Here is a 26,197-nt window from a genome sequence, read left to right as displayed (position 1 = left end):
TTTTTGTTATCCTCTAAGAAGAAAAGGAGAAGAAGAAGCTCACATTTTTCTCCATTTCTCTCTCTTTTTCTTAGTAGGGGGACGTCTGACTTTTCATCACTAGCACGTCATCCGGAGAGAGAGTTCTTCTAACTTTTATATATTCTCCGAGTGAGAATTCTTGATGATAGCAGGCGGCGGCGTAGTATGTGCTCTTACCTTTCCCACGGATGGCAGAAAATTCTTGAGAAAATTTTAGAATTTTAGTGGCTAGGGGCAACCATCCGTGGGATTTTTTGGTTTTGGTCATATCTTTTTGTATACATAACTTTTTGTATAGAGCCCAATTTTTTGTACCTACCATTAGTTGACTAAGTAGACGTAAGATAACAAGTTACACTGACACAAATTATTTTACAAACTTTGTGACGGGTGTTACAGTAAGATCGGTCGTGAAATTTGATTAGAATTAAACTTGGTTTTCAAAACTCTCGGAGCCATTGCTCCGAAGCAAAAAATATATGGTTGGAGCACATTTATTTTGCACTAAGGTGCTCAAAGATGCTTGAAACATCCAAAACATTTTCCGTGCTTGAATTAAAAACTGTGTAACTCCCTCAGTTTTTGTTCTAGACCAGTTTTGACTACAGATTCAGAATCCTGAGGATTTCAGCTTTACGGACATCACAAGTTTTCGAAATATTTGTAACAAGCCACCCAAACAAACCTTAAAACCCAGAATTGGAGAATTCCAAACAAAAAGTCTTGTACCTCGATCAGTTTTTGTCCTAGATCAATAACGATTACAGTAATAGAATCCTCATAACGTTGGCTTTCTAAGCATAACTGTTTTTCTTATAATTTGCGATTAATTAGCACGGCACGCTTCATACAACCGCGCTCTACCGATTACGAAGAAAATTTTGTGCGAAATTGAGAAACATTGGAGCGTAGTTGTAGGAACTGTGTCGAGCTATCACGGAATTCTGTACCGTAAGAAATTAGCAATTGAAATTGAGCTTAAGAACTGTTACTCAAAAAACAGTTTTGCCAATCTCTGAGACCTTTATCCCCCAAAAATTCAAAAAACTGAAAAAAAAACCGTCTCACGCAATTTAGGCCGTAAAAAAACACTCAAAATCCCCCTCCCCCTCTTGTTAAACAATTAACGTACTCAATACCGTACTAAATACCGTAATATACCGTAAAAACACCCTTAGTTTAGGCCATGTACCGTATGTACCGTAATAGCGTAAAAGTAGGTTCCGTAAAAAAGTTAGGTACCGTAATACCTTTAAGAGTACCGTGATATCGTTAAAACTCCGTTATAAACCGTAATACCTTAAAAATACTAGGTCAAACCGATCTTGTTCCAAAATTCCATAAAACCGTTTATCTCGTCGCTACCGTAACCCGTTATACCGTAACCTTCTCAAAAACTTAAACCTAAAAATCTCTCCAGGAGACCAAGTTGTTCTCGGCATTGGAGCAACTGGTCGGCGGTGCGTACCCGGGCGGTCCCTCGACCTCCGGGGACGCCGCCACTCCTCAACAATTACCCCCACACCAACAGTATGACACGTATCAACCGGACGACCCTCACGGCGTCTATGAAGACGTCGGAGGAGACGACAACTATCCTGACGATCAACTTTCAGATGGCATGAGCATGAGGTTGCTCTGCATTACCAGTGAGTTTCTTTGTTCAATTCCACTTCTCCACGTCTCCGCCGCCCCCCGGCCCGCGTGTCTCGAGAGCCGATTAGAACTGCAAGAGACACGAATAAGAATATTACTATTATGGACGAGATGTTAACGTTGATTGTTTCAGTTAAAAAGGCACGACTACAGGGCACTGTCGGTGAGTCGATTCGCTTTATTTGAAAAAAATTGGAAAAAAAAGAAAAAAACCTTGAAACCTTCAAAAAACTCGAATTTCTGCAGTGTAGTCCTTTTGAACAACATTTTCAAAAAATCTCAAAAAAAACTGTACAATCCCCGTAAAACTTATTAAAACTCTTAAGAATTCAAAAATCCGGTTTTTACACCGTGTAATCCTTTTGGACAAGCTGAAAAATGAAATTTTCAAAATAAAAAACTGTAAAAATACCTTTAAAACGGATTAAAAGCGCCAATAGTCCTTTTGTACAAGCTGAAAAATAATTTTCAAGCAAAATTGGATAAACCCTAGTAAATATTATTAAAACCCTTAAGAACTTAACAATTTTCACATTATGTAGTTCTTTTGGACAAGTTATAAAAAAAATTCAAAAAAAAAAGTAAAAACACCTTTAAAATGGATTAAAACCGCCAAGAACTTAACAATTTGGTTTTTCACACCGTGTACTCCTTTTGGACAAGCGTGGCTAGTAATTTTTAAAATTTTATTATGATTTTTAGAAAAATAAAGTTGTGTAGTCCTTTTGGACAAAATTTTTTATTTTTTGCAGAATTAACCTGCTCAAACTAACTTAAAAAAACCAAAAAACGTAAAAATTTTAATTTTAATTTTTTCCCTCCGTGTAGTCCTTTTGGAAAAGCGTTCCAGCTCTTTTTTGTAAACTTTGCCGTCTTCTAGTTGTAAAAACACGCAAAGTTCTTAAAATTTAATTTAAAACCATAAAAATGCAATTTTCATTTCGTGTACTCCTTTTGAACAAGACGAAATGCTGTTTTTTAAATATTTTTTGAATTTGTAGCACTCTAAATGCTGAAAAAAAACCGTAAAAACCAAATTTTGGACTTGTCTAGTCCTCTCGAGCAATTATTTCTTCAAAATTTTAGAAATTTCCAAAAATGAAAAAAAAACTATTCAAATTAACTCAAATTTGACTAATATAAATCCCGTTACGTCCTTTTTGGACAAGTGATTTATTTTTATTCTAAAAGTTTTGCGGTATCTAAAAATCTGAATCTTGTGTGGCCTAACTTTTTCTCATGGCCTAGTTTATTCTGAAGTATACCAAAATTATGGCTACAGTACCTCAGTATCAAGCAGAGTTGGGCGGAATTCCGACTTCCGATTTCCGGGCATTTTTTCACTTCCGACTTCCGGATAAGGAGTTTTACTTCCGACTTCCGACTTCCGGATAGGGAATTTTACTTCCGACTTCCGTCATTCCAAAACTGTGAAATTTAGGGTACATTCTATTATAGACCCCCGTAAGATTAGGTTATACACCCCCCTGGGTAAACGTTGGAATACACCCCCACAATGCGTGATTTAGTCATTTGGATGGGGGTGTTTATTGGAATGTTGGGACTATATTATGAACATTCTATTATAGACCCCCACACATTACAATATAACCCCCCAAATTTCAATCAGATGTGGGGGTATATATTGTAATGTGAGCATCATTTTGATATAGGCCCCCCAATGACTGAGTATCATTGTTGGCAGTCAAATTGAATATTGATTACACTCAAAAATAATTATTTTCTTCCGATTTTTTTTTCGTTTTTTTCGGGTTTTCTGTGCGTTTTTCAGCAGTTTTTCGCTAAAACTTTAAAATCTATCTGTAGGTTAAAACTAAAACGTCGATTTATGCTGAAATTCCCCCTGATTTTCCACAATTCTTAGGCTTAGGCTGAAATTCCCGTATCATTCTATTACACACCCCCTAAGCTCAGCGCCCTGGAAGTGGTGATTGCCTTAAAACAGGACACCCTGGAGCTTGCTCTCGCCCCGCCCATAAGCTTAGCGCCCTGGAAGTAGTGATTACCTTAAAACAGGACACCCTGGAGCTTGCTCTCGCCCCGCCCATAAGCTTAGCGCCCTGGAAGTAGTGATTACCTTAAAACAGGACACCCTGGAGCTTGCTCTCGCCCCGCCCATAAGCTTAGCGCCCTGGAAGCTGATTTTCCTTAATTCTTAGGCTTAGGCAGAAATTCAGGAGACATTCTATTAAACACCCCCCGGGGGTGGTATACCAACATGGCGTTTTGGGGGCGTTTATTGATACACGTGGGGGGTTATAATAGAAGATTGCCTGGTGTTTTGATATGAACCCCCACTTTCCACTGTGGGGGGCTTTAATGGTTTCATTATAAACCCCCACACTTTCTGTTCCATTATACAACCCCACAGTTATAACCCCCCACTTTTCAGTTGGTGGGGGGTGTATTCCAACATGCGGGGAAGCTATCGGTGTGGGGGGGTATAACCGAATTTTCCCCGACTTCCGGATAGGGAATTTTACTTCCGACTTCCGTCATTCCAAAACTGTGAAATTTAGGAAGAATACATTTTGCAGAAATACATGAAAACATGGTCAAATAGGATAGAAAATAGGCTTTTCTACAGCCAAAATCCAATTTTCCAATGAGTTTAGCTAGTTTTATAATTTTTCTCTTGGAATTTGGAATATTTGCGAAAAAATCTACTTCCAACTTCCGACTTCCGACTTCCAACTTCCGATTTCCGGGCGTTTTTTCGATTCCGGCTTCCGACATCCGACTTCCGGATTAGAAATTTTACTTCCGACTTCCGACTTCCGGATAAGAAAAATCACTTCCGACTTTCGTTTTAGAAAAAATCACTTCCGCACAACTCTGGTATCAAGGCACGCTTTTCTATAATGTGTACAACTACCGTAACCCAATCTTCAATTTTTTCCCTGCCACATCCCTTTCATTAATCTCATGACGTGTGTCCTCCATGATTTTCTCAATTTTTCAAACCCCTCTCCCCTCGAATCTCAAAATTTGTCATTCCCCTCTTCCACCACCGTCGTCGTGCGAAATTCATCATTTCGTCGTGGTGACACCTGTCATTTCACTCCTCTCATGGACGACCCGGAATAATAAATCTCATCCCTGTCTCCCTCCATTTCTCGCTCTCATGGCCCTGGTCCCCCTTTTTTCCAAAAAAAACGGGACACAAATTTTGATGACACACCATCTACATAGAAACGAAACCCGCTTAGCATTCCTGCCACGGTTTTAATCGAATTTTTCTTTGTCTTGACTCCAAAAAAAAGGAAAAAGGGGTTGAAGAAAGTTTAGAAAGTTTAGCAGGCGAGGGGAAGAGGCACCGGAGGGAAATTAAGTGGAAAAAAGGAGAAAAAAGGAGAGGAAGAGTGTCCATTGGGGAAACAATATGTATGACGAATAGTTGAGAAGACTCCTTACCGTTTGGAAAATGTGGACAGGGGTTTAGGTCGAGAATTGAAAAAAAAGGTTGAGATTGGTGAGGTACAGTATTGATAGCTAAAAAAAAAAGTTTTGGCACCAGTGGGGGTCGAACCCTGGTGGTCAGACTGATACCAAAAAGTCAAACGTATATCAAGTTATGTTTTCAGTTGAAACTCTAGAAAGCCGCGGCTGTTTGAGATTTTCAGGAAAAAGCCGCGACCGCGATTTCTGACAGCCTTGGATAGCGCTACGAACACAACTGAACACGGACTCAAAATGTGAAATTACTAGCCAGAAAACGCGAATTTTGGTCAGAAATGCAGTTTTTTGCAGAAAAACGAAAAGAAAACATTTTCGAACAAAAATTGTACAGCATGTACATGACGATGCTTTGACACTGTTACAGCTGAAAATCTGCTTTTCTGCATTAAAAAAGTCAATTTCTGATCAAAATTCACGTTTTTTTGACTCATAAGATAGAACATTTAATTTTTCACAGTTCTGATGGATGGGACCTTTTTTTATTTATTCCGACGTCTGAAAACATAAAAATACTAGATTTTCAGAGCAAAAATACTGGAATTGTATTTGAATGTGAAAAAAATGGGTTGGGTCATATGAAGACGCATATGAAATAGTAAAAAATGAGATAAGGCAACATTTAAACTGATTCAGAACATTCTGAGCACTAAAAAGATGGCAACTGAAAAAAAGTTTCACAAAAATTTTTGTTCAGGCTCAAACAGTCCTGGTGCTTGTGCTTCTGAAAAAAGCAAATCTTATTTTTCGTACATTTAGATATAAAATTGTGTACTCCTTTCGAACAAAAGCATTTTTGGCCTAAAAAATGGGTTTTTACAGTTTTATGCCGTACCATACTGTCAAATTTTTGCTGAATTTTGACGGTAGTCCCTTCCAGAGATAAGCGGAAGAGTTGGCGGAAGAAATCCTTAAATTGGCGGAATAGATTTTCTTTGGTACGGTAGCAAAAAGTGTTCAATAGATGAAGTTTGCAGCATAAATTTGTCTATCGATTGGAAAAAACAGGGCATTAAAATTTTAAAAACTAAACGAGTTACAGTCATTAAAGCTTGTTTTCCGTCTTCCGCCAAATGGCCTCAGGGCCAAATGGCCTCAGGGCGGAAGGCGGAATACAGGCTTAAACTGACTGTAACTCGTTTAGTTTTTAATATTTTTTGGTCATGTTTTTTCCAATCGATAGAAAAATTTATGCTGCAAATTTCATCTATTGAACACTTTTTGCTACCGTACCAAAGAAAATCTACTCCGCCAATTTAAGGATTTCTTCCGCCAACTCTTCCGCTCATCTCTGGTCCCTTCAGCAACCCTGAAACATTTTTCCTACCGTTTTTGACCAGGCCAAGCTGTCTTAAGGACAGTAAGACCTATCCGAGCTGTACTAAACTCCCCCTAAATAAAAACCCCCTGCAATTCTAACGCCTAACACTCAAAAAATACACTTTTCTACCAAAAAATCAAATTTTCTGAACAAAGAACAAGAATTTTTCCGATTTTTGATCCCCACGCGCAATTCTTGTCCAAAACGCTAAAATTGAGTTATAATCTTCATTCTTCCCCCGAAAATTTGTGCTGTGCACATTTTTTCCAGATCATCACTCCCCTGGGAGACATGAGAACCACAATTTTCGCTCTTTTTCGAAAAAAAATTTTTTTGAATTTTTTGAACTCGGGGCCTAGAAACATCCGTGGCCTAGGCCCGTTCCCATCCCGTCATATTTTGTGTGTTTTTTTTTCAAATATATGTGAATGTATTCGTCACATCATCATCATCATCATCTTCTCTTCTTTTCTTCCATCTCGGAGCAATTACGGGGTTCTTTTTTTGGAGCTTGGAGCACACACACATGCACACACAAACACAAAGAAATAGATGATGAGATGGGGGTCTTCAGAAGAAAGAAGAAGAAGAAAGATTTAATCTGAGAGGAATTCAATTGGAAAATTGAAGAAGGGGAAAGAAATATGACCTCTCTGGAAGGGAGGGGGGACCTAGGAAAATAAGCACTTTTTGCAAAAGGTGGTTCCTGAGCAGAGTTGCATGGGATTTTTGCAATATTAACCTGCTTAAACTGACAAGTATGGCTTTAAAAACCATTAAAACTAAAAGCTTGATTTTCACACCGTGTAGTCCTTTTGGAAAAGCTTTTGAACGGTCTTGAAAAAAACTTCCGATTTCCGTCATTTGTAAACTCTGGAATTTAGGAATTGTACATTTTGCAGAAATGCATAAAAAAATGGTCAAAAGGACAAAAATTCGCTTCTTTTCAGAAAAAAATTAATTTTCCATTGATTTTTGCAAATTTTATGATCCTTGCACTTGGACTTTTTCAAATATTTGCGAAATTCTACTTGCGATTTCCGACTAAAAATTTAAACTGCAGATATTCATAACAAAACAACACGATTATTTCAAAATCGGAATAAATTTGAAAATTTGATAACTTGAGCTTGACCTGTTATAGTAAGCTCCCAGCATGGAGGTTACCACAAATTTTGAAAAAAACAGTTCGGGACTAAAATTTTCTTTTTTTTAAAGATTTCCTGTTCGATGATTATGAAATTTTAGGAGTTTTTGAGAATTATGGCTTAAAACAAACTTATTTTCTTATTATTTTTAAAGTTTCAAGAAAAATCTTAATCCAGACTTGTAAAACTTGATCATTTGAAAGCGGAGAAAACGCTGATTCCAAATATATATTCAGTTTTTTTCCTCGAAGTCTGGTATTTGCAAAAATTGAGGTCGAAATTCGAAAAAATAAAAACAAAGGTATTAATTTGTCTTTTTTTAAACTTTGACCTCGATTTTCTCCAATACCAGACCTCAAGAAAAAAAGTTGGATAAATATTTGGAATCAGCGTTTTCTCTGCTTTCCAATGATATAGGTCTCGTCCTATGACTCCAAACTGGCTCCGTGAACATTCCTGGTAAGCCGAAGGTCTATTAGCATACGTTTGGTACGTTGCCAAAAAAACTTGCCAGAGACCAAGGATGTTGTTTACCGTTATTTATTTTTGAGGCGGAATCAATAAAAACCGCGACGCTCACACATCTGTTTGTCGACCTTCCGCCTCGTACTGTTGTGTTATTGTTATCGATTTATATTTATGTGTTTTATTTTTTGCAGAAATATAGAAATCTATTTGTTTTATAGTGATTGCTACTGTAACTTTTCATATTTCACAAAAAATTTTATTTAAAAAGTGATATACGTAAAATATCACCTCAAAAACTTTGAGAAATACAAATTCTGCGGTCATGTTTAGCACAGGACAGCAATTGAACCAAAACATATATCCGTTTTATCATTAAACTGTTAGAAATTTGTGAAAATCCAAAAAAAATACTGGTTTCGTACTTAAAATCGCAAATGTACTTAAAATCATAAAGCAAAATTTTTTAAACTTATTTTAACCATACTTGTCAACCGGGCCAAAACGGGCCGACACGGGCCGGCTCGTAACTCGCGTCAAAATGAATGTTATGAGCTGAAAAATATACCAAAATGTAGATCTCGACGAGTTCTATGCCCATGGTATGGGCTACTACTACGGGCCGGATGGATATTCGTTAATGTGCCGCGGGCCGGGCTAGAATGGCTTTTTCGGCCATTTTCGCGTTTTTTGGCACTTTTTCCCGGCCCGCGGCACATTAACAAATAGCCATCCGGCCCGTAGTAGGTCAAGGGCATAGAACTCGTCGAGATCTACATTTTGGTATATTTTTCAGATCATATTATTCATTTTGGCGCGAGTTACGAGCCGGCCCGTTTCGGCCCGGTTGACAAGTATGATTTTAACTCTTTTTATGTTCTAAATCCAAAAAAACTGGTTCTGGGACGTTTCGAAACTGATAATTCCGAAAAATCCGGTTCCAAAACGTCCCAGAATCCCCAATAGCCTGTTAAACCACATATATGTTTTCCAGACGAATTCAACTCGTACGTGACGGTAAAATTGCAAAATGTGAAGTCGACAACGGTGGCGGTTCGTGGCAATCTACCGTGCTGGGAACAGGAATTCATATTGTGAGTATTCTGAATATTCTTTGTATTTGCCAGGTGTCAGGTGACGCAGAAGCAGCTGAAAAAATTTATTTTGACATCTATCGGAAAAAATTAAAAATACCATTTTTTATAATTTTTTTAACGCAGAACAAAAGTTTTTGGTCTCTAAAACGAACATTTAAAATTTATAGCGTTTTTATTTTGTCAATGTCTTTGACGCCTTTCAAAATTTTCAACAACAAAAAAATTTCAGTGAAACGAATCGACCGGACGACGGAATGGTACTCGAGTTGTGGGCGAAAGGTGTTTTATGGGACAAATTGATAGGCGTTCATTATATGCCGTTGTCGGAGGTTAAGTACAGGTTAGTTATGGCTCTGCTAAAAGAATTTTGGAAATTTCTGGAAATAATTGAACCCAGGCGGCGTGCGTTGAGAGCGATTTTCTGAGAGAAAAAATGACAGAAACTCATCGAAACCTCCTCTTGGACGAATCGGTCATATATATTTTTTAACATTTTTTGAAATTTCTGACCAAAATACATTTCCTGACGAAAGTAGATTCCTTAAATCTAGCAATTCTTATTTTCAGCATAAATGGCGCCAAAATTCTTTTTTTTTTCCAAATTTTTCAATTGTTTTTCGCCGAAAAGTCAAATTTTCGACTATCATTCAGAATAAGATGAAATTCTGAAAAATCATCAAAACTGTTTACATTTTCGATGAATAATGGAAAAAATTTATAAAAAATTTTTTTGGTATATAAAACTTTTTTACAGTTTGGGCCGTTCCACACTGTCAAATTTGACAAGATTTTGGCGTTTAGAGGTCCCAAAAGTTTTGATTACGTAAAAACTCATATCCTATGTTTTTGAACCAGGAACAGCTGTACCTGCGTTGTCCGGAACACCGCCTTCCGCGATTTTAGGATTTTTTCCGCCTTCCTCCTAGATTTTAAAGTATCTGGAATAGTAAAAGTGGAAAATTTCGAGTAGTTTCAAACTATTTCGGTTTCTTTGCCGCGAATCTTGAAAATGAACGATTTCTGAGCCGATTCCAGTCAAAAACTCGAAAATTGAATGATTTCGCTGGTTTTAAGCAATTTTTCAGCATTTTTCCGTTCTTTTTCCAGCCAAAACTCAAAAATCGGCCATGGGGTTTTCTAGGCCACTAGATTGTTTTTCAGCGTTTTTCGCTAATTTTCCGATAAAAAACCTCACGAATTGGTGAATTTTTGCTGATTTCAAGGCAATTTTTTTCAGCAACGCCGCCGGCTCCGGTCAATGGCTCCAAATGGATCATGAACTCGAGACGCGTAACGGACAGACAGTAGGCACCCGCGGACCAACCGGTCATAACTTGTTGGCTGATGTGAGATTCGAGCTGCCGTTTGGTGAGTTTTCAGCCTTTTTTCCCACTTTTGTGCAATTTTTTTTGGTGGCCGTGAGGAGTTCTAGGCCGGCTCAGGATCCTAAAAGTGCAGCATACACTTTTAGGACCTTTCTCTCTCTCTCTTTTCCCAGTTTTCACCTGTTCTCTTCTCTATTTTTGTTTTGTTTTTCTATCCCTCTCTCAGCCGTTTCCTTATGCATTTTGTGGTGGTCCCAATTTTTCTTTTCCGAGAATATTTTAGTTTTTCGGAGGGGAAACGTCTTCGTTCATTCATTTTTAGTAGAACGTACATAGTTATATCGACACAGTTTTTGATTTGTGTCGATAAATCAAGGTACCACTTTTAAATTTATGCTCTAGAACTAAATTGGTGGGAAATTCAAAAAATTTGCGAAAAAACTCGAAAATCGCGGTATCCAGTGCTGGCCGAGTGGTCGAAGTAGACTGATGACCTATCAGAAAAACAACCAGGGTTCGAGTCCGCATGACAGCAAACTTTTTGTTTTGTTTTTTTGTTAATCTTTAAAAATGTGTTCCCAATAATTGTAGGAGGTTTTAAAGCATAAATTCCAAATTTATGATTTTTGGAATTTTCATCAATTTTTAGACCTGCAATTTGAACAAAATTGCAGAAAAATTGCACGAGAATCGTCACTGGAAAAATCTTTTTTGGGTTAAAAAAATATTTTGCCGATAATTTATCGACAAAAATAGTTACATTTCAAACTTGAAGGTTAAGGCGACAAAAATTTCGAATATTTCGACATTTTTGAAAACAGAATCTTACATTTCTAAGTCTTTTATAATTCAATATTTTCCGTTGTTTTTGACCACAGTAGACAATAACTCAATGATTCACAGCAGTACGATGCGTAGGGTCCGCAACGAACAAATTTGAATTTGTTTCTGAGTCGCGTTGCGTGCGCGTCGCGGTTAACGTAAAATTTAAATTTGGCACTTTGCTCAGTCTTTTTTGGCTCAAAATCTTAAAAATACAACTTTTCTTTACTTGAAATTTTTTTAAACCCGGTATCTCACAACCCCGATAAGTTTTTATCGACTACTCTTGCAAACTGAATGTTTTTGACATTGCCGATAATTTATCGACTCAAACCGCCCAAAAACCGATCTATCAAAACTTTCCTGCTACTTATTGTGTGTTTTGCTCAAAAATTTGGAGCATTTTTTTTCCTCCTCGTTCGCTGCTCCACTCCACCACCGCCACAAAATAAGTGTCAAAGATTTCTGCATTTCTGACAACACCTCCCATGAGAGAATCACTCCGCCGAAAAAATATTCCCGCTTTTCTTTTTACAACACGGACCTACTACATACACTAGTCCTCTCTATTTCTATTTCTCCATCCCACTTTTTTTTCTTTCTTTTTTTTTCAATTTTCAGTCTCTCAGAAATTCCGCCTTTCCTGGATTTCCTGTGTGTGTCGAGACGACGTCTTAGAAGTTTTGCTGAGAAAGGATTTTTCTTGCAGAACTTTTTGAAATGGTGGCCTGGGATATTTTATTTTTTTTCTAGGCCGTCAGTTTTTCCTACTGTACACCCTAAAAACTAGTTTTTAAAAGTTTTTTGCCGTTAATTGTTTAAAAACCGGGAGTTTCAAAAGGTGCACAGATTTTCAAATCCTCAAAATCAGCTTAAATTTTTACAGCTGTCCGTGTAGTTCTCGTGGACAAGTTAAATTTTGCATTTTAAATTTTTTAGCAAAAAAATCAGTCGAAATTGAAGGAAATCGACTGAAAATAAGAATAAATCTTTGAGTAGTCCTCTTGGACAACTGTGTTTTTTGTTTTAAGCCGATTTTCAAACGTTTTTTTGAAAAAATACTGTTTCTAGCAGACGAAAGCTTGAAAATTTCAAAAATTTAGGCTTTTTGAGTGCCTAAACGCCTAAAAACGTCTTAGATTGTGCCGCTAAGGTAATGTGACTCTAAACTTTACCCTTTACCTTTGGTACTATGAAATTTCTGCAAAAAACACTAAAAATGGTCAAAAATGGACAACTTGATGAGATTCTAGGTTTTTTTACTAACCGAATGAAAATTTTCCGAAAATCTTTCAGAAACAATGCAATTTTTGAAAAATCGTTTCTAAAAGTTTGGATTTAATTCAACTTATCGGTTTCTGCGGGGATTCTGTTACCTAAATTAGGCTCCACCCCTTTAAGTCAACGCATTCCAGAGATTCCAAATTTTGGCGAAAAACCACTTTTTACCACTTAAACATCTTTAAAATTTAAGCCCCACCCCCTAGGATCATGGATTTTTTACAGGGTTGGGAAATTCTGGGCTGGCCCGGCCCGGATTCAAAAAATGTACACCATTTTTTCACAAATTTCTGCAAAATTTTCATTTAAAAAAAGTCAAAATTCTCAACATTTCTCGTACGCTAATGTTTTTACCGATATTCTAAAACACAGTCGAAAAATCCACTTTTTTGCAAAAAAAATCAAAAAAAATTCAAGATTTTTTCAAAAAATTTCAAATTTCTACAGGAGCCGGGCCGACAGGGCCGGGCCGAGGAAAATTTCTCAGTCGGCCGGTCCCGGCCCGGAATTTCCCAACCCTGATTTTTTAGTTTAGGCATGTTTTCTAAAATCTAGGCTCCCGTCTCCCCCCATCTCAATTCCTTTTCGTTTTCGTTCCTGTCAATCAGAAAATAAACGTATTCAGATCTTAGCTGGGCGATAAATCTTCTCAGTAACGGGGGACACACACACACTAATTACGATTGCCCCCTCTTGCTCTCTCTACTCCATTTTGTGCGCTTTTGTGCTGTTGCTCCCTTCTTTGAGAAGGAATAACAATTTATGTCTCTCAGGAGAGTTTCCATTCAAAAAAATGAAATTAATCATTATTTTTTGCATACTTGCAACGGGCCGGGCCGGGCCGATTTGAGAATTTTCACCGTCGGCCCGGGTCACAGTACAAAAATTTGAAAATTTGAATTTTTTTGAAAATTTTTTGATTTTTTCGCAAAAAAGTCGAATTTTCGACTATGTTTTTACATATCGATAAAACTCAAGTGTACATAGGATTTTTGACGATTTTTGATGAAAATTTTAAATAATTTCGAAAAATTTTGTGAACAAATTGTGCTCATTTTTTTACTCCGGGCCGACCGGGCCGGGCCGGGCCGGCAACTTTCTCTACCGGGCCGGGCCGACGGGCCGAGCCGGGCCGGGCCGATATTTTGCAAGTATGATTTTTTGCACTAGTTGGTTTGCCTGTTCATAAAAGGAGAGGAAAGGAAAGCCAGGGTGCCCCATGTTCAGAATGTATCGAATTTTTGCTGTTAGGTAATTCTCATATTACATGTTTTCGGTTTGTGAGAGAGGGAACAATTTTTTGGAACATATTGATTTGTTTTTGTGACCCATTGGCACCGGTGGCTGACCGGAAAAAGCTTTTAAAATTTTTTATGGGTAAAGTACGGTAGAGAGCCGCCGTAAATCAAAATCCCGCAAATTCCGATCTTGGAACGAACGGTCAGTCACCAACTATTAAGGTAAAAACGGTATGTTTCCGATTCGTCCGGTTTAAAGTTTGACAACATTTTTTGAACACACCTACTTAGAACCCTAAAACTTAAAATTTGATCCTTTAAAAAACCTTACAAAAACCTCAAAACTCTAAATTTTTAAGTTTAGCTTTTTTCAGCTGTTCTAGGGCATGAAAATGTATGAGAAACAAAATTTTGACGACGGGGACTAGTTTTCCCAATTTTTGGCGTTTCTACTGTTTTAAGCTATTTTTTAGCTGTTCTGAAACATAAAGAAGTATGAAAAACCATATTTTGAGGGCGGGACAAGTTTTCCCAATTTTTGGGTTTTAGGCTACCAACTACTGGGGCGCTTTTGGCGCGCATTTCTATAGGTTTTCGTAAAAAATGCGATGTCCTGACTGTAAAATTGTTTGTGACATGCCTGGCGACACTTTTTTTTTGAGAGACAGTGGAAATCCTTTGAGAAAAATCTAGCATGGCTGGCGCGCCGTGGGCGCTCTAAAAACCTGTCGCGCCTTGGACGTTTTCTCACACACAATCTTCATTATCTCAAGCTTCGAACAGCTGTTTCTACGTGTCTGGCGCGTCTTTGACGCTTTTCCACCAATTTTTTTTGCCTGAAACTTCAAACTACTATCTCCTTACCTGTTACTGTCCAGTATTTAAATTATCTGGCGCGCCGTCAACGCCATTTTCTGATTTGAGCTAAACTAAGTCAAATTTCACTTTTCCAACATTAAAAAATCAAGTTTTTTTCCTCTTTCCTAAGACTGGGACTCCTCAAAAGTAATCCTGCATCACACCAAGCAGAGAGTAATAAAACCACTTTTTGTTTACCCTCCGCCCTTCTTTTTGAAAGTTTTTTTTTTCTCTCTTCTCCATTTTTTTTTCAAAAATAATGGAGCACCCCGGCCCGGCTGGAAAGGAGGTTATGAAGTTTCAAGTCGTTAACCCGATAATTGCATATTCTCCTTTTTTCTTCTCCGTTTTCTTTTCCTCAACTAAGTTTTCCTCATTTTTGACATATCAACGCTCTTTTTTCTTCTTCTCTCTGTGCTTGTCCCTTGTGCTCCAGAAGAAGGAGCTCTCTGTGCTCTGTGCTCCTAATTTGGCACACATACTTCTTCTTCTTCTCGTTTTCCGACGACGACGTCTTCTTGCTTCTTGCTTCTTCTCCATCGGTGACAACGATGGCGCCAAGAAAAAGAAGAAGTCGTATGTTACTTTTTTTTTGCTGCTCTCTATCTTGACGTCTTCTCTCTTTGTATTCTGGAGAGAGAGAGAGAGAAGAGAGGCACCTGTTTTTTTTTTCTGATGCCTTCTGATTCTCTTGTTTTCGTTTTCCCCCTCTCCCCGTATACTTGAATTATCTAAATTCGCTAAATAGGAGAAGGAATTGAATTTTGAGAATTTTGAGCAAGTGTGCTCCAGTTGAGAAGGAATTTTGAGCTATACCACGGTTTTTGTTTGGTAAATCGGGGTTTTGACAATTTTTACTCCGGTTTTGAGTCTTATAACATTTTTATAACCTGGCACAGTGATTTTTGAGGTTTTTGGAGATTTTTGAGCCTTTTAGAAGATTGTTTTTGAATTTTCTGTTGTTTTTATTTTGAAGGAAAAAAGAAACGTTTTAAAAAGTACTTAAGGCTTAAAAATTGGTACCAGGGCTAAAACACTATGTCAGGCTGAAAATTTCAATTTTTAAACCTTTTTTATAAGTTTGAAGCAATTTTTGAGTGTTAACACCTTTCTCACAGTTATTTTTTAAGTTTTTCTAAGAAAAGGCCTTTTTTTGAGTCTGAGTCGGTTTTTTGAGCTTCTTGCGGAAATTTAAGCTGAACAATCGGTACTAGAGCTGAAAAGTTGGGTTCACACGCTAAAAACTGTCCAAGGCCCCGAAACACTGTGTTAGGCTGAAAATTCCAATGATTTTAAGCTTTTTTTGAAAGTTTGGCGCATTTTTTTGAGTCTCATAGCATCTGCACAGCTATTTTTGAGCTTTTTGGAGCAGAGCACATTTCTTTTGAGGCTGTGTCGGTTTTTTTTTAGTTTTTTGAGGTATTTCACGCATTTTTTTGAGACTAGCCCGAATTTTTGAGACTAGGAGCTGAAATGTTGTGTGAATGCCCCAAAACACTGTGCCAGAATTGAAATCTTGGGTAGGAGACTGAAATTTTTAAAATTTTTAGGTCTAGTCAAGAATTTTTCAGAGTTTGGCGCATCTTTTGAGTCTTATAGCATTTTTTAAGCCTGGTACAGTTATGTTTGAGCTTTGAGTCGGTTTTTTGAGCTTTTTTGGGAATTTCGAGCTTAAAAATCGGTATCAGAGGTAAAATGTTGCGTTTACACGCCAAAGAATTGTCCAATCCCCAAAACATTGTGTCAAGCTGAAAATTTCAATTATTAAAAAAAATTTTTAGACTCCCTTGGCTGAGTCCCAAACATGACCGTTTTCACTAAAAAAGTAAATTATGAAAATTCCTCTTTTTTCATACTTTTATAGTTTTTACGTTAATAAATACATATAAGTTGTTCTTTGCGTTTGGTGGCCTAGAAAAAACCTAGGTCTACATTGTTAAATATGACTCTCATAGGTCAAACTGTTTTTGGTACAAAAACAAAAGCGGTTTTTCAAAAAAATTTCAAAGTGAAATTTTCAAATTTTTCAAAAACTTTAACAAACCCCGTAAAATGTAAGTAATTTTGAACAAATTCTGCGGTTTCTACGCCACCCATTTCTCATTTTTCATAACATTTCACTACATACCGTGATTGCGTACCATAAAACTTACCGTACGACAATTTTCACAGATTTTCGAAAATTTCAGAGATTTTCGAACCCCCCCCCCATTTTCATCGTAGACTCAAATTGTACTTTGTCCCTCCTCATATTGTTGCCAAGCTATACCGGAACCCTTGGATTTTTCAATTTTGGCACCCCCTCCTCCTCAAATATTTATCTTGTCGCAATCTCGTTGGATCCTCCAATCCCGAAACGTCTTCAGAGAATTTTCTGCTGCTGGCTGAAAAAGGCAACACAATTGGGGATGCACAAATTGTCTCATTCGGCTTCCGGGAAATGGGTACCCCCCCTTCTCCTCTTCTTCTTTTTGCTCCGTTTGTGTGTGTGTCAATCTCTGCTTTTGACACTTCCAATATCATCTCCTCACTGTCTCGTCTTGAGTGGCCTAGGCGGTCTGAAGAAGATTTTTTTGAATTTGTTTTTTTTTTTATTTTGAAGAAAAAAAGAAACGTTGGAAAATAGTACTTAAGGCTTGAAAATTGGTAGCGGAGCAGAAAAATTGTGTGAAGACCCAAAACACTGTGTCAGGCTGAAAATTTCAAGTGTTTTAAGCAAATTTTTGAAAGTTTGGCGCATTTTTTAAGCTTGGCACTGTTATTTTGATGATTTCTGGTGCAAAGCCCTTTTCCTACGGAATTTTAGGCTCAAAAATCGGTACTAGAGCTGAAAAGTTGTGTTCATACGTCAATAAGTTGTTGAAGGCCTAGAATACTGTGTCAGGCTGAAAATATCAATTTTTAGCCCTTTTTTTTTATAGAAAAACGCAATTTTTGAGTGTTAACACCCTTTTCACAGTTATTTTATAGCTTTTTAAAGAAAAGCTCTTTTTTGAGTCGGTTTTTTGAGCTTCTTAGGGAAATTAAAGCTTAGAAATTGGTACTAGAGCTGAAAAGTTGTGTTTACACGCCAAAAATTGTCCAACACTGTGTCAGGCTGAAAATTTCAATTATTTTAAGCTTTTTTTTGAAAGTTTCGCGCATTTTTTCAGTCTTATAGCATTTTTTAAGCCAGGCACAGTCATTTTTAAGTTTTTTGGAGCAAATCACATTTCTATTGAGGTTGAGTCGATTTTTGAGCTTCTTAGGGAAACTTACCCTTTTTTGACAAGTTTAGGCTTACAAATCGGTACCAGAGCTGAAAAGTTGCGTCCACACGTCAAAAAATTGTCCAAGTCACAAATCACTGTGTCAGGCGGAAAATTTTTAAATTATTTTGAGAATTTTTTTTGTTTTTTTTTTTGAGGTTTTTAGCACCGTTATTTTTAATCTTTTTGGAGCAAAGCCCTCTTTATGAGTCTGAGTCGGTTCCTTCAAGAATTTTACGTAATTTTTTGAGACTTGGCCAAATTTTTAGACTAGTTATGTTTCTTTTTAAGTGCTTTTGCGTTTTTCAAGCCTCTTACAGTTAATTTTTTGAGCCTGTCAAGATTTTTTGAATCTGGCATTATTATTTCGGATTTGACACAGTTTTTTAGGCCTGTCGCATTAATTTTTGAAACTGACACGGTTTTTAAAAAGTCTAACCAAAATTTGAGTATTTTTGGGTTTTTTTTGCTAGTTTTCAACGTTTGACACAAGTTTTACAGTACTTTTATAAAAACTTGCATTTTTTGAACAGGTTTTTTGAGTCTAAATGCATTTTTACGTTATTTTTGAAATTTACACATTTTTTTTTTGAAGACTAAGAACAACTTCAGCCTATTTGAGACTTGTATGAACTTTTTGAAGTCGGACACAAAATTTTGGGCCTTTGCCTTCTTTTTACTTCAATTTTTTAGCCTTGTCGAATATTTGTGTATTTTTGACCATTTTTATACTTTTTCACTAGTTTTCAACGCTTGACACAGGTTTTAAGCGTAGTACGGTATATTTTTAATCTAGATCTACTTTTTTTTGTTTTTTTTTGTACTGACGCGATTAAAACTGTCCTAAAGGGTTTTCGCCTAACAGAAATTGTTTCTGAAATTCTCAAATCTAAAAGGTTTCCCCCATCTCAATATAAAAGTCAAAAAAGTATAGTTTATTCATGCTGGGGGCCCCCAACATGTTTCCATGTCTCTCCTTCATTCACTCCGTTTTTTTCTCTCTTCGGCAGAGTTGCCGCCGCCATCCCAGGAAAATCCGAAATGCATAGAAACCATCAATCACATTGAACATCTTTCCCTCTCTTTTTCCACCCTTTTCACCGGGGGCAAAACGACACGACGAAAATCATTTCTATTTTCAGATGCGCAAGGCTGCGACGAGGACATCCAGTCGAAGTTGCTCGCGCTGAACGGACTCATCGAACACGTAAGATTTATGAAATTATAGAAAAAAATCAATTAGAAAATTTTTTTTAAAAATGAGTAAAACCTCATAAATTCTAGTCAAAATCCTTGAAAACTAAGAAAAATTGCATCAAAACTTATACGGCCACCTTATAGGCCCGTCCCCGGATTTTTATTGGTCAAAAAATTTTCAAAAGTATATTTCTCTAATAAATCAAATCAAGGGCTTCATTTTTGTAGTTGACAACTTTTTGATAGCTCCGCCCACTTTTTGAGATAAACGCGTTTCTTTCTCTGCGTTTCAGCTAGTTTTACTTACCGTATCTCTGGGCTCCGTGAGGCTACAAACTACAAAAATATACCAAAATGTAGAAAATTTTGCGTATATTATTTTTGCAATTGACAACTGTTTGATGGCTCCGCCCACTCTTGAAATATGCGCCTTTAAAGATAGCCTACTTCAGCAGCGACAGGGGAGAAGACGCAGAGTTGTCAGCCACTCTCGTTTCTCTGCGTCTCTCTTCCTTTGTACCTAACTTTGAGCGGGGATTTTTCAAAAATGGGCAGAGCTATCAAAAAGCTGTCAACTACAAAAATGAAGAGCTAGATTTGGTCTATAAGAAAAATGTAAGTTCAACAATCTTGAACTACACGTGGAGTCGTTACGAGCGGTCAAAAGTGAGCAATTTTTGCTTCAAAAATCGGTTTTTTGTCAATTTTCGACCAATTTTTACCATTTTTCAGGACCAACTGGTGCCCAACAACCATCACCGAGCGCCGTTCAATCATTGTGAGTTTTTGGGGCACCCAACACTTTCTAGGCTTTTTTTTCGATAATTCCTATTAGCTCGGCGCAGTTCTCACAACTGCGTGCTACCGAACTCAATTTCGATTTCAATTTCAATTTCGCACACAATTTTCTTCGATTTCGAAAGAGCGCGGTTGTAAGAAACGCGTCGTGCTAATAAACCACACAAAAACAATATATCCACGCTCTCTAATTATTCCAGCGGGTTTGAGTGAAGACAGTGATTATACCTCCGACGTGTCCGTTCCAGTCAACCATCATCAACTACATCCGAACAGTTCGGCGCATCAGTACGAATCGCATCTACACCCACATCGCAGTCGACAACTGCTGCACACTCGCGAAGGCGCAGTAAGTGACGGGAATGGCTCTGTTCGGCGGGGATCAGGGGGATTCGAAATTTTTTAAAAACTTAAAAAAAAATTTTACACTGATATCGAATCCCTTATCAAGTTTTACGTTGATAGCAAAATTTTAAGTCCTTCGACAAAAATTGTTGTAAAATGAGTTTAAAAGTTTAAAAGTTTGAAAAATTTCTGACTTTCATCGTTATTGACTCAAAATTTTGAAGTTTTGACACCTAAATCGGATTCTACTCCTGTTTTTACGTTTGTGACCAATTTTTCAACACGATTAGACAAAGTGTCGTAAGGTATGATACATTGTACGCAAACACTATAAATGGTGATTACGTACAATGCGTACCTGACGACAATTTGAGTTCCCGGATTAAAAATCTTATCTTATAGGTAAAATTTCGTGTGAAATACGTGAAATTGTTGGTAAAATACAAAAAAAAGTAAATTGAAAAAATTGCACAAATTTTATACATTTTTAAATAAGGTATTTCACAATGTTCTTATTTTTCAATCAAATTTAATCAACGTTTATCAGATAAATCAAAACCAGATCTCTGTTTTTGTAGTTGACAATTTTTTGGTAGCTCCGCCCACTGTTGAGGTATGCGCCTTTAAAGATAGGTTGAACCTAATTTTAGGTCTAAAAATTTCAAAAGCAGATTTTTATAAATTTCTTAATTTTGACCTCCTTTCACGACCGCACATGAAAACCGAAATTTTCAAATTTACATTTTTCTGGTAGATTAACTCTAGATCTCCATTTTTGTAGTGAAAAACTTTTTGGTAACTCCGCCCACTTTTGAGATATGCGCCTTCAAAGATAGCCTACTTAAGAGCGTACTTAAGGGCGTGAAAGAGCAGAAGGGGGTAGCTGTCTTGTCTGCGTCTTTCCTCCCAGGTACTTTCAAACAATTTTTTGTATTTTGTACCAAGGTGGCGCTAATTTAAAGGTGCATATCTCAAAATTGGAAGGAGCTATCAAAAAGTTGTCAACTACAAAAACATAGCGCTAAAAATCTACAAAAATAACTTAATTGTGAGACGGGATCTGAAATCCCTAACCCGATTTTTTCCCTATCCCACCCGAACAGAGTCAACCACACGTCCCCGCACTCTAGAAATAATCCAGGAACACAATCTTAGACGTTGCAGGCGAGTTATGAGGACGAAGAAGACGCCTATCACGCGAGAAATCAAAACGAAACCGACGTCGTTCACTATCCAGAAGACGACACTTCCTATCATCAGTCCTACTACCACGACGACTACCCGAGTGGATCCACACAAATCAATCAATACTCCTCCTCCTCCGCCGGCGGCTACCATCATCAGGACACGGTGACGCCGGTTCGAGAGTCGTTCGGCGAGTCGGCGCCTCCGACCGTTTCAACGAGTCGTCAGGTTTACGGGTACGCCGCGTCTAGCAGTGAGGAGAGATATGACACGCCGAGTGGCCGAATGCCGAGAGACGAGCCGATTCTCGAGCATAGTGAGCCGGAGTACGTCTACGATCAGAATGGATATCCGGACGATGAGAATTACGGGATTAATCCGACGTACTCGGAAGAGCACTTCGATGAGCAACAACCGCAGACAAGCACGGATTATAGGAATGATTTCAATGCTAGTTATCAAAGGTACTGTAGTTTACGGTAGCCAATAGCTCAGATACTGTAGAGCGTCTGAGCTTAGGCTAAGCCAAAAGGGCGTTAAGATCTAGGACCTAAGTGTGAGGCATCCGGAGACAAACCAGATTTTGAGTTTTCAGAGAATATTGGAATGAGAGTGAACCGCTCTCCTACAACAGTCGGCCGCCAAATGGACACGTCCGAACGTAAGTAGGCCCCAACGAAAACACTTTTGGGGATAAAAATAGTTATTTCTGTAAACTTTAGTTGGATATATGATGACATTCATATCGGAAAGATCACAACTTACTAGGGAAGATGATCATGGAGTAAGTTTGGAGTTATGGGACGTGACCTATACCATTAGAAAGCTGAAAAAACGCTGTTCCCAAACATATATTCAGTTTTCGCCCTCGAGGTCTGGTATTCAAGAAAAACAAGGTCAAAGTTCTTAAAATGTCAAATAATTACCTTTTTAACACTCAAAAATTGAAAAAAGAAACGATTTTCGCGTGTCAGAACAGTAATAATTTGACGTTCTTCAAAACTTTTACCTTATTTTTCTCGAATACCAGACCTCGAGGGCAAAACTGGATAAATATTTAGAATCAGCGTTTTGTCAGCTTTCCAATGATATAGATCACGACCCATGAAATTACAAAGTGTGTCAAAAAACTAAGAGCCATGGAAAATTCTACGGGAAATTGAAATAGTGATTAAATAAGCCAAAAACGTTATTAAAGTCGAAAAAATGTAAGGAAAGTGAACGCATTTAGTTCTAGTCGAATATTCTTAAACACAGTATATCGAGCTAGTCACATTGAGAATCTCATAAAATTTTTGATATATAGCGTTAGGTAGGTAAAATTATTGGTACATATGAGCTGAAAAATATACCAAAATGTAGATCTCGACGAGTTCTATCTCTGTGTTTGTTAATATGTCGCAGGTCGTGAAAAAAGCGCCAAAAAACGCAAAAGTAGTCATCCCGCCCATAGTAAGTCACGGTCATAGAACTCGTCGAGATCTACGTTTTGGTATATTTTTCAGCTTGCGTTTTAAGCGGGTTACGTGCCGGAATTATGAAAACTATTGTAATAGGCAAGATCAAAAAAATTCTACCCGGAAGGTGCAATTGCGCCCTATTAAGAAGCAGATAGGCAGCGGTTTTGATTCAAAAATCCTAAAATGTCATTTTTCGAACAAAGTCGCATTATTTAATTGAACCAATAAACCTACAGTAAGACTACAGTAAGACTGCAGTTAGACTGCATTAAGAATACAGTAAGACCTTGCTGATATACAGCGACCACTTTTGGGTTGTGAGTTTAAAATATCCGCCTCAAAAAGTTACACTGAAAAAGTTACACTGACAAAGTTACACTGACAAAAAATGTAGATGTCAAAATTTTGGTCCAGAAATTAGTTAAGTCAGTCAGACTACAGTAATACTACCAACGTCCCCCTTAAAATATCAATTTTCCAGCGGCACTAGCGCATGGCGTGAACCGGGAACCTCATCCCGTCCGACGTCCTCCCAAGCATGGAACTACACAGATGACACTCACCAGTATGATGAAGTCGATCGGGGCTCCCGTGTATCCTTCACACGGACACCATCAGTAGATCGAAATGAACGAAGGAGTGATAGTGGTGGCGGGTTTTATGACGAGTTTGGTGATGGGTATGTTGTGTGCGAAAGTGCCTGAAAACGAAAAACGCAAAATGTTTTTCAGTACCCGACGACCGGACTCTCACCACAACTGGAGGTACGACTCGATTCAAGAGGAGGATACGGAGAAAGACAACTGGAAGCAACATGTGGAAGGATATGAGGAAGGGCATGACGAGGTGAGAAGAGGATCGATAGGGGGGGTTGCCTTGGCGATGCATACACGCAAACATTTTTTGGTTTGGTTGAAAGAGAGAATGGGGATGATAATGGGGTGCGCATGACTGCATTTATTGGGTTGGGGGATAACGGCGAGTACCCTTTTTCACAAAAAAAGTACTAGGGAAATTGATTTTGACGCTATACGACGAGGTTAGACTAGATTAAACTTGATAAAACTTGATAAGTTACGAAATTCGTAATTATAGTAATTACCATAGTAATTATCAACTACGCTAAGCGTGTTTAATTGAGATCCCGTCATGTCTCTAGATAGCGTTTAAAGAACTTTAAACTTATATTTTCTTAAAAGCTCTGTAGGGTTCCAACATTTTTTTCGAAAACCTGAATTTTCCCTCCTGAAAATTTAAATTTTTTCATTTTTTAACACCAAAATCGACTTTTACGTAAAATTTTACATAGGCAAACCAAGTTTTTAAATCGTTCGTGCTAAGTGTCGTAAAGTATGGCGTATTGTACATGTTCGTGCTAAGTGTTGTAAAGTATGGCGTATTGTATATGTGTAAAGTATGGCGTATTGTAACTCCGTAATTGCGTACAGTACTCTGGATCTTACAATATTTCACACTTGAAATTTGAAAACTTAAAAATTTTGAAGTTTTGACACCAACATCAGATTCTACGCCTGTTTTTACGTCGGTCATCAATTTTTCAGCGAAGTATCGTAAGTTATGACGTATTGTACGCAAACACCGTTAACAGTATTTGCGTACAATGCACCATACCTTACAACACTTTGAATCAGGAACCTGAAAATTTTCATACTTGTCAAATGAGGGGCCTGAAAAGCTTCGGCCCGGGCCCGGCCCATCAGGCCCCTCTTTTCAGGGATATGGGATTATTGAGAAAAATTTTCAATTTTTTTACTCGTTTTTACACTTATTTAATGATGATTTAGTATATTTTTCGAAAGATTGACTACATTTTTTTGCGAGACGCCTCCGGCAATAAAAAACTTGAAGGTGTACTATGGTCAAATCTGATTTTTTTTCCCAGAATAATCTCTGTGTTTTCGTGAGTTCATTTCCATATCGAAAGAATATAAAAATTTGGTCGAAACCCCCCCTGATTGTGAGATCGAGCGGCGAAACAGTTTGGTCATTTCTGTAGCCGTGGAAGAAAACAATAAAAAAATGGCGAAAGTAATTATATTATAAAACTTGAAAAAAAATTCTTTGAAAATTTTCTTTCGATATGAAAATATACTCAGACACACATACATTATTCTATGAAAAAATCAGAATTGAACTTAGTCCACCTTTACCTAAATTCGAAAAAAAAATTGAAAAAAAAATCCCCCCAAAAGACGGGCCTGAGGGGCCGGGCCGGGCCGGAAGTTTTGAAAAAAGTTGAAAAAACTTGACAAGTATGAAAATTTTGGTCAAAGATGTGTCAAATTTGATAAGGAACCTTGTGGTACCCTGAATTCTAAAAAACAAAGTTTTGTCACCTGTTTGGTTGCGAAATTCATTAATTTGACTTTCCTCAGCTTTCTTGATTTCGAGCATTTGAGCAATTGAGCAAAACATTTGTGCCTTTTCTGATTTTTGAGATTCTGATTCGGATTCTTGATCATATTTTACACAATCTGTGCGCTAGCTTTACCTTTTTTTCTTAAAGCGCTATGATTTTAAATTTAGAAATTCAATTTTGCTACTCATTTTGGGGCAATGATCATTTTGAATTCCTTAAAAGTTTAGTTTTGTAACCTGTTAATGTAGCTAAACCCCGGTTTTTCACACAATCAGAGTCACAAACTCAAGATTTCAAGTTACCATTCGATTTTGACCGTCCTGAGCGCTTTTTTTCAGATCTTTTGAGGTCAGATTTGGATTTTGATCAAATTTAACACTTGCACGTTTCCAATTTGCATTTTTCTTGGTACAGTAGTCACCAAACTATATATTTAATTTCCAGACCACACCCAAAGACGCCTCGCCATCCCGTCCAAAAGACCGTATCTCCCCGGACACCCACTATGGTCAGAAAGAGCTTCGATTCGACGAGCCGCCTCCACCAATCGTTCGTCAAACAATTCAAGAGGAGGAGGAAAAACGGAACTATCAAGAGCTATGGCACTCGGCGTATAAGCGAGTCTGTGCAGATTTGGGAATTAAGGTTAGTTTTGGTTTATTGGTCAGATAAGGGGGGTGTCTAAGTATATGTATGTGTATAATCGGAGAGCCCACACCACACCAACGCGTCCAATTTCCGGCGGAATAGCGATAATTGGAGAACCAAGAAAATGCAAAGAAGAAGAAGACAAACGGATAACAATACTATACGTACTTTGGTCACTATACCCTGTGGACTTTCTGAAAGTGTCTCAAGACACACTTCAAGTTTTT

At 37.6% G+C, this 26,197-nt stretch overlaps 1 protein-coding gene across 1 annotated transcript; it reads left to right on the top strand.

Annotated features, from left to right (window-relative positions):
* Nucleotides 1-1,216: 1,216 nt before the first annotated feature.
* GCK72_000105 (uncharacterized protein) lies at nucleotides 1,217-25,994 on the top strand (the record flags this gene model as incomplete). The annotated part of the gene is made up of 13 exons (XM_053722269.1): nucleotides 1,217-1,237; nucleotides 1,442-1,670; nucleotides 9,083-9,182; nucleotides 9,415-9,525; nucleotides 10,423-10,553; nucleotides 19,100-19,164; nucleotides 19,887-19,932; nucleotides 20,153-20,301; nucleotides 21,462-21,946; nucleotides 22,078-22,143; nucleotides 23,424-23,621; nucleotides 23,674-23,788; nucleotides 25,767-25,994. The coding sequence occupies 13 exons, from the start codon at nucleotides 1,217-1,219 to the stop codon at nucleotides 25,992-25,994; spliced, it is 1,944 nt and encodes a 647-aa protein (XP_053590914.1).
* Nucleotides 25,995-26,197: the final 203 nt, after the last annotated feature.

Source organism: Caenorhabditis remanei, chromosome I (genome assembly GCF_010183535.1).
Source record: "Caenorhabditis remanei strain PX506 chromosome I, whole genome shotgun sequence".
Classification (NCBI taxonomy): Eukaryota; Metazoa; Nematoda; class Chromadorea; order Rhabditida; family Rhabditidae; genus Caenorhabditis; species Caenorhabditis remanei.
The sequence above is the reverse complement of the archived record's forward strand: the minus strand, read 5'-3'. Positions and strand labels throughout refer to the sequence as shown.